The sequence below is a fragment of the Falco punctatus genome (assembly GCF_963210335.1).
Source record: "Falco punctatus genome assembly, chromosome: 1".
Taxonomy (NCBI): Eukaryota; Metazoa; Chordata; class Aves; order Falconiformes; family Falconidae; genus Falco; species Falco punctatus.
Genome location: NC_137580.1, coordinates 36,226,812 through 36,246,882, shown reverse-complemented (window position 1 = coordinate 36,246,882; position 20,071 = coordinate 36,226,812). Strand labels below are relative to the sequence as shown.

Here is a 20,071-nt window from a genome sequence, read left to right as displayed (position 1 = left end):
AAACATATTGAAGGATAGATTGTTTCAGTTACTTTATTTCATGCATTTTCACAGACCATTAGGGTGGTGACTGTTGCAAAGGAAGTGAGCTCATTAGAAGTGATCTCTGTCAGCACCAAGTATGATTTTAGCAAAAGTATAATGGATTTTGGAAAATATATTCTGGAAATAAACTATAAAAAAAAAAACAAAACCAAAAAAAACCCAACAAAAAACAAAAACTCTGTAATTATAATGAATATCAAAAACCGAAAAAATTTTGAAATGCCACATATTACCTTATACAGAAAGACGTCTGCATGAATGTTTTGGGATTGCATGGCAAGGTTTTGGTAGCTGGGGAGCTACAGTGGCAGCTTCTGTGAGAAGCTGCTGCAAGTTGCTCCGATGTCCAACAGCCAATGCCAGCCGTCTCCAAGATGGACCCACCGCTGGCCAGGGCTGAGCCTATCAGTGACGGTGGTAGTGCCTCTGGGATAGCATATTTAAGAAAGGGCGGGGGGAGTGGTGCAGGGGTGCCAGGGTACTGCACAACAAAATTGTAGCTGGAGGGAGTAGAGAGAGGAGTGAGAATACGGGACAGCAACAACCCTGCAGACACCCAGGTCAGTGCAGGAGGAGGGGCAGGAGGGGCTCCAGGCACCAAAGCAGAGGTTCCCCTGCAGCCTGTGGCAAAGACAATGGTGAGGCAGGCTGTGCCCCTGCAGCCCACAGAGGACCCCGTGCCACAGCAGGTGGATGTGTCGAAAGGAGGCTGTGAGCTCGTGGGAAGCCTGTTCCGGAGCAGGTTCCTGGCAGGACCTGTGGACCCATGGAGAGAGGAGTCCACAAGGGAGAAGGTTTGCTGGCAGGATTTGCAACCCCATATGGGGGACCCACATTGGAGCAGTCTGTTCCTGAGGGACTGCACTCCCATAGAAGGGACCCAGGCTGGAGCAGTTTGTGGACTGCAGCCTGTGGAAAGGACTTATGTTGGAGACGTTCATGGAGGACTGTCTCCTGTGGGAGGGACCCCACGCTGGAGCAGGGGCAGAGTGTGAGGAGCCCTCCCCGTGAGGGGGAAGGAGAGGCAGAGACAGAGTGTGATGAACTGACTGGAGCCCCGTTCCCCGTTATCCTGACCGCTGAGAGAGAAAATCATGAGTGAAGTTGAGCTTGAGAAGAAGAAGGAGTGGGGGAAGGGTGTTTTAAGGTTTGATCAATTTCTTATTACCCTACTCTGATTTGCAATCAATTAATTTTCTTGGAGTCTGGTCCAGTTTGCCCATGGCAGTAATTGGCGAGTGATCTCTCTCTGTCCGTATTTTGACCCATGAGCCTTTCACTGTATTTTTTCTCCCCTGTCCAGCTGAGGAGGGGAGTGATAGAGCAGCTGTGGTGGGCACCTGGCACCCAGCCACAGTCAACCCACCACAGTGGAACACCATTTCTTATCCAGTCCAAGTCCTCTGTCATAACTTCTCTTAGTTGTAACAATACACAGTGAGGCTTTTAACTATTTTTAAAGATCTATGTTTACTATCAAAGAAAGTACAGGAAAAATTAAATTAAACGTGCAGAAACACTTTCTGTAAGTTAAAGCATATCAAATTAATGCAGAGTTGAATAAATGGCAACAAAGTAGACAGACAGGTGGTGGGTTTTTTCCTGTGGAAAATATGAGGAAAAATAATTTCTTTCTGCTTTTTCAGGTTCGAATACATTTGACAAATTAAAAGGTGGATTTTCTGGTGATGCTTCTAAAACAAAGCCTACAATTTAAGTTAGTCTGTTTTATGTCCTGTTCCTCTGTTACCTGTGGTTATGAAGGGCTAGGGAAGCGTATGCTTGCTCTTTTAGCATGGTTGCTGAAGATACCCTCCTGTCTCCTCAAAAACTGGATTTTTTGAGGGGCTTTTGATCATACTGACAAAAGTAGAATTGAGAATTACCCTGTGCTGTGTAAATACATCATGAATCTGCAAATTGGAATTCAGCATTTTTCAATTTTTCTCAGCAAGAAATAAATTTTTAGGGAGTTGCTTCATGTACATCTTAAAGTTAAAGCTATCTGTGTGTAAGACTTTTCGGGTTGATACTTGAAAATTTTTTTGTGTCTGATAAAATGAGAAAGTAAGGTTTTGGTTCCCAAACAGGATTTTTAACATGGATATCTATCCTTTGATAATGTTAGTTAATTTGTCATTTATATAAGATTTTGAAAAGCAGAGACTGTAATTTCAAAGGTTTGGTTTTCAAAATAGATTTTTTATTTGCTTCTTTTAACCCAAACAGCAACAAAATTGAAAAAAAAAAATTATCAGCAGATAGTTTTGGCTGAATCCAAACATCAGGTTTCAGCAAATTAACTTTTTCAAAAATGTTCCCAAAGGGCATATGTGGATTCCTGCTAAATTATGCATAAATGTGGCCTTGACATAAATATTTAGCTATGTTCTGTAGGTGACGTGTTTTCCTTTTGAATAGAAAATATTTTAAAACTAATTAGTTGAAAATCTGTTCAATTCATGGCTGAAGGTAATTTTTCAAGTCTCCACATCTGCCTCTGCTTGACTCCACAGTATATATTGACTGGAAGTTTCAGTTGGCTTTAGTACAGTAAATTTACTCAAATTTGTGTCAGGGATTTGAAAAATAGTTGGCATTAATTAGACTCCTGTTATTCAGAAAGATGTCAATCAATGGCAAGGGAGGAAAAGGTCTTTGTAGAGCTGTGCTCATAGCAGGTCAAGCATTAAGTTTAGTTCTCCTTACCACAAGAATGTCAGTCAGTCATAAGGCTCTTTCAAATGAAGATTGTGTTTTAGACTACAACGTTAATTATAAAAGGCAATAGTAATGATTGCAGCATTAGTGTATCTTAGAAGAAGAGGGAAAGGCAGTCACTAGGAGGTGTGGTAACTGGGTATATGCAGCAGTGTATGTAGTATCGAAACAGTTTTCAGAAGAGTAATGTGTCTGATTTGCCAAAAGAAAACATGGAAGGAGCAGCATTGAGATTCAAAGTGTTATTTTAGATGTGTTTTAAGTAAAGCAAAATGACTTGGGTAGACCAGTCCCAAGAACGTGACATAACTTGAGTTTCAGTTGTTTATCTGCCATAACTGCACCTTGCTGTGTCTTAGCATGTTAGTACAGTTCCCTGGGCTTATGTTATTTGTCTGGAGGATAATTTTAGTGTCTTTGAATTTGTGAGGATTGGGTTGTCTGTTTTTTTATTAAACCAGGTAATTATTTGCATGTTCAGCTTCAGTTTCATATTAAATTATCATCTGAGAAATACGGCACTGTATTTTGTAGTGTATAGATTCATGTGTACCTGAAACAGCAATAGAACACAAATGTACTACCTGAGGAAGCTGCCTTCTTGGCCCTGAGTGTTCAAACTCTACTTGCTTATAAGCACTCTTCTCAGCTTTATGGAAGGAAGAAGGATGGCCTTGTCACTGAGTCACCATGTGGGGAGTCAGGTGGCATAGTTTGTGTGTCTCGGCCTGCCTCAAACTTTAGCTGTGAATATTTACTATCTCTGTATGTAAGGGGTGTGTGTGTTATATTTTTTTTCTGATAGGGGTCTTGCAGTCTAACTATAAATTCAGCGGGAGCTGTGACAGCTCATGTATTCTTTCTCTGTAGGTCACACATCATGTAGTGCTTCTACTGCAAGATTGACTATGCTTTAGCATGCCGTTGATTCATACATAGGTAAATTCATTTTTACAGGTTATTCCATCTTTTGTGCAACAGCCACAAAGCCAGCTTCTAGAGCTAGTTAGGGTTGAATTCATGGGGAAAAAAAAAAAACAAAAACAAAAAAAAAACCCCACCAACCAAAAAAAACTATTAATAGATTTGTTCCTTGGAAAAATCCTGTTTGTTTTCCTGCGATGGTATGTGGTAAATGGCATGTAGTTATAATACATTTTAAAATGAAGAAAAAAAGAGGGGGAGGGAAAAGTCTCGGGTTAATTACAGCTGTTAGAACCCTATCATTTTGTATTTTGGGGCTTTCTAAAACTGTACCTACATAACTGTAATTTTGCATTTACTTTGTGAAGCTGTTTAGTTCCTGTATATACCATGTTAATAACACATTAATTTGAGCTTTTCTGAGAGATCGACTTGGACACGTGCATTGATTATACCCACTGGTACTAGAGACTATTTAAATGCCATTCTTGATGCATTTTGTGTGAATTAATTTATTTGAGCACTGAAGCAAACACCTTATCACTATTAGTAGATTATTTTCAGGTCATCTTGTTCAATAGAAGGTCCTTTTTATCCTAGCAGATTGTTCAGTTACAAAACCAAACTGTGAAGCCTTTTTTATGGTTGAGTTCTGTTTCTCACATGCTTGCTCATTCCATGTTTGGCTCTGATTAATGGTGTACAGCCAGTCTGTTCTAACATTAAATGAAAAAAGCATTCTGGTGGCTGTGGTATTTGGTGATAAGTAGTTAGACTAAATGGAAGATGTACTGTGCATCCCTTGGCTACAGAGTTATGATTAGATTCAGCTTAGCTTCCAGAATGCTACTGAGGATATTGCTGCTCTGCTGTAGTGATAGGGCAACTCATATCAGAACAGCATGTGTTGCTGTTTATCTTGCATTGCACACTGGCATTCTAAATACACTGGACATACAAAATAGCATGATCTATTCTTCCTCTCTTTTCTAGACTTATTAAAGTGGTAGAGGAAGTAGAGCGAGTCTGCCTGCCTGCCAAGCCATTGTAGTACTTGCAGCAAGTGTTAAAAGGCATAGATTTTTTAAAAAAATATTCTTATTTCTTTTTGTGAAGTGTTTGTTCAAGCTTTCAGATAATGTACTTATCAGAGTTCATATGCAGTCACTCTTCTGCTGAAACACAGTTAACTTCATGATGTATTTTAAAGCAATCGCTTTTCCCCCACACACTGTTTTTACTTCGCAATGCATATGTTGGAAATTCAGAGACTGCTTTTTTTGTTTCAAATGGATGAAAAAGGTGAGGGATACACTACTCTAATGTTCCATAAAGCACAGGCTGTAAGATTAAGGGATTAATTATTGATTGAGAAAATACACATATTAACATAAAGCACAGTGTCTTGATTTCAAATAACCACAATGAAATCAGTGATATAAAAATTATCATAAGCAGTGTTGGGTTGTTCTAACAGTTAGCTGTATAATGCACCTTTCTTGACAGGACACAACTGCCAACAACAAAGGCCATGTTGAAATAGTGATGTCTAGTAAAACTCCTAGACACCTGCAAGAATTAATCTCAAGAGCACTGTGCTCATTTTTTCTTCTTGCCAATTAATTGACTCAGCAAACAATATTTTATTCAAGATAAACAAAATAACATGTAAGGGCCAATTCCCTAAGTATAACAAACAATAATTTTGCAGTCCTTTTTGGCAAGGCAGCAGCTAGGCCAGCTGATTGTTCCCCATTCCTGCACTAAAACCTTCCATACTTTTGCAAACTGTGCAGTCCTGTGAGGCAACAAAGTCCAATTCAAGCTGCCAGAGTTTTAGTGCTGCAACTCGGGGCATCTGCCACTCTGCCAGATGTTGCTGGTTTTTGCTCTGCTTGCTATGCTGCTTCATTCACCACTACTGCTTTTTTAGCTGCCTTGCCTCACCACTGTGTCTTTTGGTAGCAGTTTTGTTGTTTCAGGTTTTAAGAAGAGCACATGAAGCACTGCCATGCCCTTAATGTACTTCTTAGACTTTTAAAAAAAATATTTTGCCATTTTTTTGCTTGCATTCTGACACAGAAGTTATGATCTTAGGTTAACATGAAGAGTCATCCCAGGTCTAGTTAGTCTATGGAAATCTGGAAATTACATCTAATGCAGTTAAGAAACTGAATTTTACTTTTTTGTTGTTTTTCACATTGGTATGCATTTCTTTTTACAGAAATGCTTCTCAGACATATCTAAAATAAGTTCATTTCAGAGGTTCCCCTTTGTCCCTCTCATCTCCTCTCCAGGAAATGCTCTTTTTATGTACCCCCTACCCAGTAGAGATTTGTTCCTGTTGAGGAATGGTGAAACGCATCACTGCTATAAGTGATTTCTGTGTTAGCAACAAGTTCCTTTCATTTTGTCACATGTGAATTATAAGCAAGCAATAATCTAAAGATGCAACTACAGTACAATACGAATGTACCCTTTAACATTTTTGAAGGAGCATATTCTTCTCTTCTCTGGTGTTTTTTTGTTCTTGTAATTTAGTATTTTTCAGTTCTGGATTTGAGCAGGCAGTCAAATAACTAAATTTAAAATTAAATTTTCTCCTCTTTTCTCCCAACCTATGCTATTTGTATAAAACCATTCCTGAAGAGAGAAGCATTTGAGTTCATATTTCTCCAGCTGGCTGTCATGTTACTGTAGCAGCAATCTGGACAACGCCTCATATTCATTCCTAGTAACATTTCTACATCGTTTACTGAGGACTGCATGGTCCTTGAAAAGGAAACCAGTATATGCTACTGTCATCTGAAGGTTAATAAAGCAGTAGGAATTTGAATGCTTTCTACCAGAAAACTGGAGTGAATTCTGTTGGGTTTTTTTTGTTTTCTATAATAGTTCGATTTTGAAACAGTAGTAAATAAATTTTGTTATATTTTTACAAGTAAATAATTCAGTCTTGCTTGAAAATATATTGTTCAGGATTTCTATGACAGGGTTTTTATTCTTCCCAATTGCATAGGTAAGATTTGATTACAGCTGTATCTGTAATGCTAACGAAAAGCCTTTTATATTGCCTCAGACCTTGACAGTTATGTAATAAATAATTAAAAGTATTTCAGGTCTTACTACAATGTATTTCTAAGCTGTTACTAGGTAGAGTAGCAAAAAAAATAGGACCAGTAGGTATTTTTAATCCTATTTCCACTGATATAAAATCAATTAAATTGCTTTCCTATCAATTAGGCTCATGAAGTTATGCAACTAGTGGAATACTCAGAGTAGAAAAGTAGAACAGGCTTGTGATAAATATATTTCAGTTTCTGTTACAGGTTTTATTGACTCTGAGGGGAAAATGCAATTCCACCAACTTATCCCCAGTCCTCCTCCTATTTCTCACAGAGTTCATAGAAATTTAAGATTGGGATCAAACTCAATAGATGGCCAAGGTTATATCAATCGTCTCTGAGGGATGGTATTTCTTTCTTGACTATTCATGGATTCCACAGCTCCCTAGGTTACGTATCCCATTGTTTCACTAGTCATATGGTCAGAAAAATATTTGTATTTTCTGTCTGAGAAGAAATAATGTATATATACACACACTTTTTTTACTGCTTGGATAGTCCCATTTGATATGAAGGCAATTACTTTCATGTGAGACATGCAGAGTTTAAATTTTCTCTCTTCATAAAAAATTGGCAAAGAAAATTCATACATTTACTGAAGAAAAGTTTTCATACTTTTTATTGGAAACATGCAAAACCACAAAAGGCTTTTGTTCAAAGCAAGTAGTTCCTTTCCTAGTATGAAAGGAGAAAGTGATTTGATAAAACAACTTACTTTTTTCCCTTTTTTCCCCAAGGACTAGTCTGTACTAGTCCCTGATTTGACTTCTTGAACTAATGTTACATAAAAATTGCTCACCTGTGTGTATTCTAAAGGTTTCATTATACAAAATTTGTAAACAGGATGAGAACTCCACCAAGTGTAGACACTCCAGGAGAATCTGAGACATTTACTTTTAAAAAAGAAAAAAATCCTATTTTGTGCATTTATCAAATCACCTCTCTGTTCAAAATAATTTAACCAGTATTTTAGCAGATGCACTGCACCCCACCCTCCTGTCTGTGAGGATAGGGAAAAATGAAGAAAATTATTTTGTTTGCACTCAAATGGAAATTCACTTCCTAAAAGAGCAGAACATGGTGGCAGCTTGAATTGATAATCTGTTATACTTATTTATCAAAATAATACAAAGTCCATCTCCACAGCATGAGATGGCAAACTTGTATACAGCTGTGCTGTAGGGAAATTCACAAATTATGTAAAAGATACTACACATGACTTTAAACAGGGCTTTTGCCCTCTGACTTGGTCGGCTACACTCTGACTGTCCCATCAGGGACTATAAAAGGTTATTGTGTAGAAGCTTACGTGGCAAGAAGGTGAAAGATGATGTCTGACTCAATGTTTTTATTCAGCTGATGATCTTTATTTCCCCTTTTACACTTTTTTTTTTTTTTTTTTTTTTAAGCTGGTGCGTAACTGCATTAATTTCGAATTTGTGTTCCTCTGTCTACCCTTGCTAAGAATACAATCACTCTCCCCCCATGGGACTTCAGTTCTGTACTGATATGTTGCTCTAGGGTAAGATATCTATTCTCGCTATAAGAGCTCTGTGTTTACGTGTGATGTGCACAGACAACACTGTAGTAGATTCTGGATTAAAAATGTAAAGGTAGCAGACAAAATTCCCAATATATTTTTTAAAAAGGCAGAAATATCCAGATTCATAAGATTCACTGTAAGTAAGAAGACTTACTTATTTGTATGTTCATGTGTTAAAATAAACTCCTTTTATTTAGTAAAGCAGTTAGCACGTGGAGACTTCTTATTCCCCTTTATAAATGCTATTGGCTTAAAGGATGCTTGAATGCTGGAATTAAAAGTTGTGCTTAAATTTTTTCAAACTACAGTCTTGACTTGGTGTGACTGTCAAGTCTTGACTGAGTAAACTAATAGGAGTGAGTATAAATAGTAAATAATTCAGATTTGTACACAGTTCTTCCTCACGGAGTGGTTATGTTCTTTATCCACTTAGTTTTGTGTTAAGATGTCAAGCAGTTGCTTAACTTGCTTTAACTTATATTGCAAAACCATTTTTTTTCCATGCCTGTTGAATTTTAAATAATGTTCATCTGAATTATAAAAACAAACCCAAAACCCAAAATCCGTAAGACCCTGAAGCCAAAACCTGCTGCAATGTGTTTTGTGCTTTGTAATTTTGGGTGAAGTCCCCTATCCATTTCATGCAGAAGTAGTGCAGAACTCCTGTTGCATGTTCAAATTTATTTACAGCTGATCAATTTTACCAACAATATCCCTGTTCTCTTTGTAATTTTCATACCTGGCAACTATACCCATCCCATTATTCTGCTATTACACATTTGTACTGAGTATGCAGAATGATTTTCTGTTTTCCTGTCTCACTTAATCCTCTTCCATTTGTGCCATCTGTTGAACAAGAGGTTTTTTTCTCCTGCTGCTGTGTCTGTATTTAATATAAGCAGAAGGTGCTTTAACTGAGGTGTCCTTGAACTATCAGTTATTGCAAGTTGTCAAGCATAAAACTTAAACCCTTTAGAGCTAGGTATAGAGTGTATTGTTCCCTAGGAGACAGTAACATCCTTAAGCGGGAATAAAAAAGCCTTATAGAGTGTCTGATATTTGGTGAAGCCAGTACTTTATCTGGATGGCTGTAATATCTTTTGTTATTTTTTATTTTTTTTTTAAATCTGAGTACCTATGGAGAAACATTTTGAGATGGTGTATTATACAATAAAAAATACTAAATACGGTAGAGATGTCAATTCCAAAACTATCATAGTATTTTAAGAAAAAAACCTCCACCAGCATATTTTTGAAATGTTGCATATATTGAGTACTGAGTTAAAAATCAGTGTAATAAACCTGTAGTCACAAGGTTAGACAGTTCTGTGAATTAAACAGTGCTGTTAGGGTTCCCATGCAATGGAGCATTTTGACAGGATGTTTGGCTTCTCCTCCTCCTTTCTTGGTGAACTAAAACTTTGGATTGTCCTTTAATTTATGGGGTTATTTATGTAGCAGTTGTAAATCAGCCTCAGAGTGAGTTACTATCAAGTCTTAGTGCTGGGTTGGTTTTATGCATCACATTTGGGTCAGCCTACTTCTAAACCCAAACAGGCCAAAAATTCAGTCAGACTTTTTTTACTCTCTTGGTTCTTTACTGTAATTTATGTCCCGGATTCACTTTCTGAATTGCTATGCTGCCTTCAGTAGAACAAACTGTATAGAAGAGCTTGTATCTGTCTATCAATGAGTTTAAAGTACCCTTCTGTAGCCAGTAACGGGATGTTAAATTCCTTCATGCTTCTTTTCACCAGAATTTTGCTGCTCTTCCATTGTGAAGTTTCCCCTTGTCACGCTGGCATTTTAGGTAAACTTTTGGATAGTCCTGCTCCAAACCAGTGTGCAGTGCAATTAGTGTCAGTCATCTAGGAAAACAAATCAGTGACCAGAAAGAGTTTTAGTGTGCTTATGATAATTTGTAATGCTGAGGAGACTCACACAGCAATTTTCTGTATAAACAGAACCCTTCAGGCCTACTGATTATCCAAAAGTTGTACTATTTTTTTTTTTCCCTAATACTTAGCATTTGAGCTCTCTATTTCTCTTCTCCCATGGTCACTCATAAGAAATGGTCTCTTTTTACCTGAGCTCTTTTTAGAGAAATTAGCCAACTGCTTTCAGCTGGATCTGGTAGATCACCACCTGATCCCTAGGTAATCAGGAGGAGCTTTAGGGTGAAAGAGCAAGCAAAGAAGGTAGGGGATACATTCATGGGATTCATAAAAGCCCAGAGGCCTCTGTTAATGCTCTTTGTGTATATTTTGATATAGTGTTAGAAGACTCGTGCTTCACAACTTCTAGTGCACCTCATGGGCCAACTTACTATATAAGTGCAATAGCAATTTATAGACTGCAATTGGTCAAATACTTCTGCAGCACCGTATGAAAAAAGTTCAGTCCCTTCCTGAGTTGCCCTAGATAACAACTGTGATATTTAATCTTTTGGCTTATGCGCTTATTGCTGCATACTTAGTGAGGAAGAGTGGAAGGCTACTTTAAAAGTGCTTGTCTTCAATTTCACTATGAAGAAACTGTAGTATTATAAAAAGTAGTCATCTCCTGAATAGACAAATGGGCTCTTTGAACAAAAGTAAAGCAAGGAATCCACCTTTCTTCATACATGGTGACTAGCTGGAATATACAGAAAATTATATTGTAAAAACATTGGTTAGCAATTATATGTCTTACGACCTTATAGGTAGTTTATTCTGGAATGTCCTTTATATTAGGAACTACCTGGGTAAATATTTTCTTAAAAGCAAATCAAAATAGTTACCTTGGGTGTATTTAGAACACGTGCTGAAAGAGAGGGACTACAAATTCTGTGTCTTGGGGGTTGAACAACATTAGCTTATTGTTACTGTATTATGAAACAGATTTGATATAATTGTACTACTGGATTTTGAGTAGTGCTCTGACTCATCAGCTGCTCCTTTAATATTATAGTTCCTCCTGATATTTAGTATGAAATTGTAAGGACTCACATAGAAACTTGGTCCCAGATTTGGTATTATGTTAGTGTACTATGTGCATTTGGGGGTGTTTGAAAATAAAAATGAAAAGATACCTGTTTGTAATGAAACGGCATAAACGAAAGTGTTTCATAATACGAGCTTTTTCCCTTAATAAGTAACACTGCTTATTTCATAAAGTATTTAAATGAAACTGTAGCTATATGCACAAAGTTTGAAATAAAAGAATTACTATTTTATCAGCATAGAATTCTATAATCGAGTAACTACAGCATTTTTAATTGCATATTCTATGTTTTTAATGTTTTGTGTGTGTATGCAATATGAAACAGAGCATTGCAAGAGGCTCATGGGCTTTAAGGATACCACTAAATGTTTCTTTCAGCTCGCAGTTGCTTTCTTCTTCATCCCCTCCTGCAGCTGCTCCTGATTAGCTGAAGATCAGGTGTCCTTGGTCACTTATCAAATCCAGCTGAGAAATTGATTAATTTCTCTAAAAGAGCTCAGGTAAAAGGAAGTATTTTCTTATGAGTGGGCTCAGAGGGAGAGGGCCAGAGGTTATAAGCTGATTGATTAGATGTAGAGAAAAGTGTGTCTTCTTGAGAACCTGAGTAGCTATGAATGGCTTAGAAACTCCTAGAGTTCATCTTCTGTGAGAATGAGAATAAAAATAGTTGAGAAGAAGCAAAGGCTTTTATTTTCTGATTTTCTTTGAAGTGTTTTTGTTTGTTCTCTGCTCTCTGACTGGAAGAGAGAGAGGTATAGTTGCCTGAGGTAGGTACTAAACAAGCCAAGTGACTGATGAGGAGAACTAACTTGGGAATAAAAAGCTGGAGTAGAAAGCCTGTGCTTTGCCAGTGAACAAGCAGCTGATTTCTTTAGGGAACCAAAGCAACTGGTTTCTGAAACCAAATCAGCAGTGCTGAGACATTAGAAGTACTGAGTACATCTGGCTGGTCTGTTGGAGTGCAAGGGTGTTCAAAGAGCCCAGAGCAAAACATTTGGTTTCCTTACCATTTTTTCTGGAAAACTGGACACTAAACTTCAAATGCTAAAGTTGTTTTTGTAAGGGTGTGCGGGTGTTCTGACTGCTAAAATGTAGAGTTCACCGAGTAATCGGGTTCCTTGTATCAATCATAAGGAATATTGCTGGAACTGATCCGTTCGTTCATAATTTTGCTGTGAAAGCTTGATTGTGATGCAGAAAGATCCTAGCTTAATTTACAATTCAAACTTTTATGTATAAAATAGCTTTAAGTTGATTGTGTCTCTGGAAAGAAGGAAAGCTAGATGAATTGGGTGAATTCAGAGGGACTTCTGAGTCCTATTATTTGTACCTCCTTTGTATTTTTGTATTGGGAGTAACGGGACTGTCACTAAAGACATCGCAAGAAATTTCTTAGAGATGTTCCAGATGCGGTGTCCTAATTGAAGTTCAGTCTAACTTATTTTTCTCTTTGTAGTCTATTTTGTGCTGTCAGTTTGAGGTAAATAATTGTTTTGTTTCATTGTAGGGAAAGGTGAACATGGAAAGCCATACCCTCTTACAGAGGAAGACCATGATGATTCTGCTTATAGGGAAAATGGCTTCAACATATTTGTTAGCAACAATATAGCACTGGAACGATCCCTGCCAGACATCCGACATCCTAAGTATGTAAATTTTTTTCTTGAACTACTTGATTCTAAGCTTTTATCTTTGTATATCTCTAAATAACCTGTTTTCCTGGAAGGTCAAACATAGACTCTATGCTGACAAAAAGGGACTATTCCATTAAATAGGAAATGGAAAATTTATCACTTTTGTTAAATCGTTTGCTCTGTCTTTTAAAGTGACCTCTCATGTTATTAGTAACATGTTAAGACTACAGAAGGTCCCTTAATTGCAGAATTATTTTCATGGTATTTCTGGATAGTGATTTGTTAGGTACCAGTAAATAACATTTCACATAGTTTTTTCAGTTTCTTGTTTGGTAATCGCTGCAGCCCTTGGGGCTAGGGGGCAGGGTGACAAGTGGCATAAAAATTTTGGCTAAACATTTGGACCTCTGTTCCCGAAATGTTTCTTTTGGTTTTGTTACATAAAAAGTGAAAGCAATCCAATAGCTACAGCTTATCAGGTGCTAATAATACAGCTGATATATGCAGTTGTTTAACCCTAGTCAGCAACCAAGCCCCACACAGCCGTTTGCTTACTCCATCCCCACTCCGGTGGGGGAGAGGATCAGAAGAGTAAAAGTGAGAAAACTGGTGGGTTGAGAGAGACAGTTTAATAGGTAAAGCAAAAGCCGCATGTGCAAGCAAAGCAAAACAAGGAATTCATTCACCACTTCCCATGGGCAGGCAGGTGCTCAGCCATCCCCAGGACAGCAGGGCTCCATCATGTGTAATGGTTGTTTGGGAAGAGAAATACTATAATGCCAAATGTCTTCACCCAAGTGATATATACTCAGCATGACATCGTATGGTATGGAATATCCCTTTGGCTAGTTGGGGTCAGCTGTTCTGCCAGTGTCCCCTCCGTTTCCTGTCCCCCTCCAACCCTCTCCTTGGCTGAACCTGAAAAGTCCTTGACTTCATATAAACATTACGTAGCAGCAACTATAAACATCAGTGTGCTGTCAACATTGTTCTCACACCAAATCCAAAACACAGCACTGCACCAGCTATTAAGAAGAAAATTAACTATCCCAGCTGAAACCAGGACAGCAGTGTAGAATTACATAAAAACAGAATGAACAATGATGAAAAGCACTTGCAGAATTTGGGCAGGTTAGATAATGGTATTGTTCCTTAATGGTAGTAATTGCCTAAAGAGAAATAGGATGAAGATTATTCTGAAAAATAACTACTGGGCTAAAAATAGTCATGCAATTCTCAGCAAACATAACTTGCTTTTCATGTTCTGTAATTTTTGGCTCCCTTATATGAAGAGTAAAGCTTTCTATCTGTAACAGGAAAGGCAATCTACGCCTCTCTAAACTTCTCACTGTAGTCCTTTAAGGTCATTCTGAGCTCTGAAGGGAGGGGTGATTTCATCTGTCTATTTACATGGCGTTTTTCCCTCTTTTAATTGAGTGTTACGCAACTAGTGTGTGGGGGAAAAGTACAGGAGCGTGACAAAACTACTTGTCTCTATGTCTCTTGGATACAATTTCCTTTGTTATATGATGTTTCAGGTTAAGATATCTACTCGCTTCTTAACCTTTACAATGTGAATTAGTTTGAAATTCTTCAGGGAACTGAACAGAATTTGAGAGCTTGACAGAAGTTCTCAGGAGGTGGAGGGGGAAGAATTATCATGGCAACTAACATTTCTCACTCTGTCAGATGTGGCACTGTCCTTTTCAAAGAATGGACTGTATATACAAGTTTGCTTTGCCAGATTTTTAAAAATAATTCACAGTGGAGGAAGTAACCAAGAAAATAATTTTTTAGTGGAAAAAAAAAAATCTTTTGTTTCTTATTTAATTGCCATGTTGCATTGTTGTGAGAAAACACTGTTTATCTTTTAATTTTTATATATTTATATTGTTTGTATAGAATTAAGTCAAAAGAAATAACTTTTTTTAATAAGTTGTATGTTCTGTATACTTTGTTTCCCTTCTATTTTGCCAGGTTACCTGAAGTTATTTATAGCTTCCATGAGGTTTGAGTTTTAATGTACACCTGTACAGCATCACATTGTTGTCATAATAAATATGCTCATCAAGCATCATTCTCTATTAGCAAAGCTGCAGAGGACAATTACTAAATACGAAAGGAAGCTGACATGTTTATCCTCCCTTTGTGTGTTTGTAAGCTGCTCTTCTGGCAACTTGTTTCTCACCCACTACTGTCCACGCAGTCAATGACATTTCCATGCACGTCCCCAGAAGCAATGTCAGCAATGTGTTGTCAGAAGTGACATATTAGGAACAAGTCAGTGCTGCACCAGCCTTTCTCAGCCCCCTCTTTCCCCGGCACAAATCCTGAAGTGACTTCCACCTAAGCATCTCATTTGGGAAGCTTGAATCCTTGGGTATTTGCATCATTTTCACGTTCTAATTCAAATAGGTTCCTATGGCATTCAGTGTATGGTGGATGTTTTGGTAGTGTCCTGAGTGAACTGACTTGTTTCATGTCCTAATCTTCCTCATGTTAAACACTCATAACACAAGTACTCCCTTAGTTAATTGACTATATCACTCATCTAAATGTAAAGATCAAAAATGTTTTTGTGTAAATTTGTGTACTTGGTAGTACACTGATTAAGGTGGCAAAGCTAGGTTCTATACTTGTAATGGTTACACCTTGAAGCAAGTCTGTATCTTGAACTTCCAAGACACTGAAGTCTGACAGTGTTTTCTGATTTACTGTCGGAAACAAACCCGTCTCTCGGCTGCTGTGTGTTAAGTATCATGCAGGCTAGTCTCAGACTGCACTTCACGTCTGCAAATATGTCTTCTCTTCAGAAGTGTGTGTGAAATACGAAGCAGTTCGTAGCTCATAAGGTTGCTTTCAGTGAAACTCATTGGAAAACTATGTAATTTTTATGCCAGAAAAGGGTATTCTTATTGAAATAAAGTTAGAGTAGGTAATTCAGGTGATCTATAGCAGGCAAGATCTAGTTTGGTCAGTTTCTGAGTATTATGAAGGGCTTTTGCTTTGTGGAGATTTTAACTATCTTCTTTTGCATATTTGTGGGGGATACTATTACAGACTTTGAATTTTTGATCTTCTGTCTCTATTTAGTGTATACCATTTGCAAAGGGCCTTGTCTGCTGTTTCATGAAAAAGTGATCTAGGATTTGTTTTAAAGAACCAAATAGAATAGTTGTATTGCCGTCAGTAGAGATAATTCACAAAACGAACCTTCAAATACAACCCAAACTGAGTGGTGAATCCTGTAATTTGGATCAAATGTTATTTTAGTTGGAAAAGCTGCTACAGTAATTTCTGTATTTCTCTGATATAACTTCATGGAAATATTTTATTTGAAAGTCTTAGCACAAAGGAATTTTAAGTCCCGCTTCTAAATGTTTGGTTTTCTGGGAAGTATGCAAAGGTAGCAGAAACCAAAATTTGGTCTTTTTAATCCAAATGAACTCTTTCCTTGGATCTTTGGAAATTTGTCTCAGGTTTTGCAAAATACATCTTCTTGAAGGGGGAGGGGTGGAATTACGTAAATGCTTAGATCATTGATGTTTAAGAAATAGTTTTTCAATTTTTTTTTCTTATAATCTTCTTAGATTTTTTTTTCCTTTAAGTGTGATATTTAAAGCACTTCAGCAAGATGTTTTCAGATTGATGCTTCTTTCCTTTTTAAGACACTAAAATGTGTGTGCTGTAAAAAAAATCCCCAGAGAAAATTAACAGTTAACTTCTATTTTAAGGCTGACTTAAAAGCTTTCCTGTGTCCTTAGCATGTTTATATTGCATCCCTCTAATATTTATTTCTGTCTCTCATAGCTACACTTGAATATTTTTTTCCATTTCCAAGTGGTCTTTGGTATCTTGTTTCTGTCTCAGTCTCATGCAAAAGTCTTCTCACAGGTAGTGCTCTCGCCAAGTTACTCTAGCTAATTCCCTTTCTTTGCGCACAATCACCCCCAGCTTTGAAGTTGTGGGGGAAAAAAACGCACCAAACCCCAACTTTTCTATTTAACTCCAAATAATCACCTAAAACAGGATTATCATCTGATTATCGCCCAAGTTCATTGGGTTTCAGGGCTGATGTATTGAAAATAAGAGTTCTGGTCACCTAAAGTGGAAGGTGACATTGAGTTTTGGGTAGTATTGAGAGTTGGCATTAGAATTACTATTTAAGAGTTAGAAGTTCTGTACCAGTATGAAAAATATTTCAAAACCCACAGAATAGCGTTTTTCTTTTCACCTGCCCCGTGCCACTTTCTGCAGTCTGGAATACAAAAATCCTGTTAAAGCTAGGGAAAATTCTGACAGTATTGTTTTCTATTGTAGAGACAAATGCTACTTATTCTAATTATTGACTATAGCAGTTACCATTAATTCTTCTCTTCTCAACATTATTAAATATTCTGCAGTTCCTACCAGTTTTGTTCAAAAAAAAAAAAAAAATTGAATCTGATTCACATTTTGAATTGTATTTAAAATGTGATTTTAGTGAGGATTGGGGAATGATTGCAATCATCTAGTCTGAGAAGTGAATATAAATTTGGTGGTATTTCCTGTATCAAATGCCTAAGCCATTGTAAACTAGAGAATCCAACTTTTTAGCTTTTCATTCTTGAATCAAGGAATTCAAGTTAATTGCTGATATCTATTGAGTGGCGAGCATCATCATTTTAAATCTTTGCATTTGATATACTTGTATAGCTTGATTTCAACAATAGGTTTCCTTTTAGCTACAATTTGTGGACTAATTGTTGGTAACTTGTGTAGTCACAGATCAGATGCTTTTTAGGTTTCTCTGGGCAGAGATAGATGCATTTTGTACTGAAATTCCTAATGTTCATATTGTACGTTAAGGACACCCAACCTGGTTTTTGTGGTGTCTTGCTTTTAGCCTCTATGGGCTGGAGTCAGTGTTTCCAAGTGTTGTCTGCTTGTCTTGCTGTTGCTATGTGAAGTGGTGGCCCTTCACTGTCACTCCCAGCAGTATTCCTTTTCAGAAGTCCGAGCTATGCTCATTTTCCTTACACGTTAAATTTTTCACGGGCCTCAGAAGAAGTGCATTTTCATATTCAAAGAAATATGAGTGATTAGCTAAAGGCTGTGAGGATCTTCTGTGTCCTGAACACTAATGAGATTTCTTTATAAATAATAAAAAAAAGCAAATTTCACTACCTGTTCTGCATAACTGAATTTCTCCAACTGTCCCTCCTTGTCAGTAGCAGAATCTGAGAGAATGCCTGAATGTTCTCGAAATATTTGAATGCAAAGTGGTTGCTGACCCTTGTATTTTTAAAAGAGGCTAAAATGAATATGCGATAAAGATTTCTTAGGGGGATTTCTTTGGGTTTTGTTCGGCTGTATTTTTTTGTGTGTGAAATTGTTGCAGAGTTACCGTTAATCCTTGATTTGTTTCTGTAAACTTTGAAGAAAGACTAGAATTACTAGATTCATGTGTGAAAGGGATATATTATGTAGTTACACAGTTAATCAGCAGTTTGTATCTGAATCCTTTAAAAAAATTTTGGTTATTGCATTGAATGTATTTAATTACTTTCTTTTTATAAATGCAGGGCATTTGTCACAGTTTAAGCTATGTATATTGTCCTTAAAATTTAATAATCCATCTTTAATCCAGTACTGCAAGACAGATTCCAATGAATTCACTTGGCATTCTATGATCTTAGGCTTAGGTTGTCCTGCTGCAAGACACTAAAAGAAAAATTAATCTAATTTAAGTATGCTGAAGTTCACAATATTTAATAAGGCTCATGGAAGTAATTGTTTGGATCCATCTTGTGCTGAATTTTTTATTATATCCTGGAATAAACTAAGAGAGTATAAAGTTTCTTTCTAGTTCTCATTTCACTGTGGGAAATCAGAAATGTCTTCATACGCACATCCATGCTGCGTTGCTTCATACTGCTGTTTACTAGTGTTACCTTAACCTCATCTGGCCACAGAGCAACTGGTTAGACTCAGATTATGCTTTTCATAGGGTAGTGAGAAAACTGGTGGTCATTACTCTGACCACATTTCAAAGCATTTTGTGTAATTACTGAATAATGTAGTGAAGATGGAAAGTCATGCAGTCCAAAATATTATAACCAATGTTCCTGTTTGCAAGCCTCACCAGATTGTTCTCTACAATGGCTTAAGAGCATCCTATTCAAAGTGCAGCTCCTCAAAACAGGATCAGGAATATTTTATACTTGAGAAAACTTGTGGCCTTCTGTCTCTGTCATGCCTTCTGTCAGTTCCTCTGCATGACATGTATTGGTAGTAACAAATAACGTGGAATAATTTCCAAGTACTTTCTGGGTGCTTTGTGTATCTCTTTGGAGTGGTTTTGTGTTGTGTGTTGTTTTGTTTTTTGGTTTTTGTTTTTTTTAATGGCAGCAACAGCTAAAATGTGGCTGAAGATTGATGTTTCCCTTTCTATCCTTTTGGTGATAAAGAGGCTGCAGTGTTTAACAGACCAGCTCAGAGTCCAAGCCTGATGGGTCTGTTTCTGTTTACTGAAAATAATTTGTTTTAAAAAAAAAAGCTGTTTATACAACTGGAGGAAAGTATTGCTTGTGTGTTTAGATGTCTTGCATGTTACTTAGAATCCAGTAAAGCCTCCCACGCTGCTCAGAAAATAGCAAGCTGCAGTAAACTGAACAGTGAAATCTAAACTTTAATAGAGACAGGAATACTGAAGGATATTTACCCTCCAGCCAGTTCTGTGCATGTGGAATAGCTGAGTCTATTAGCATTTGACAGTGGTTAAAGCCAGAACTTTTAACTCTCAAATAATACAATACGAAAATTGGAAAGTACATGTAACTTCTCTAAGATCTGTGAGAAATGTAGAAAGTTCTGGGGATCTTTACCTTTGCATTTCACAGGTGAAAGTGATGTTATATGCTGTTAGTTTAATAGTTTTATGAAAAGCTTCAGTATACCTTCCTTTTTCTTACATGCCCATTCTTGCTTCCTCTCCAAATATTTTTTTCATGTGGTTAGGCATGTATTTAATGTGAATTTGCATAAAATTGGATATTTTATAAGCAAATGAAATTTCAGCTCTCACATTAAGAAAACACAGCAAGTGCCAGCAGTAC

General features: G+C 37.1%; 1 protein-coding gene across 2 annotated transcripts in view; it reads left to right on the top strand.

The window, feature by feature from the left end:
* GALNTL6 (polypeptide N-acetylgalactosaminyltransferase like 6) overlaps positions 1 to 20,071 on the top strand; it is a gene marked incomplete at its 5' end in the record, with an annotated part of 489,592 nt that overhangs the window by 183,985 nt on the left and 285,536 nt on the right. For both annotated transcript variants that reach the window (XM_080372609.1, XM_080372608.1), the window contains one exon: positions 12,848 to 12,986. In XM_080372609.1, the coding sequence (XP_080228735.1) occupies positions 12,848 to 12,986 (139 nt within the window). The remainder of the gene's footprint in view (positions 1 to 12,847; positions 12,987 to 20,071) is intronic.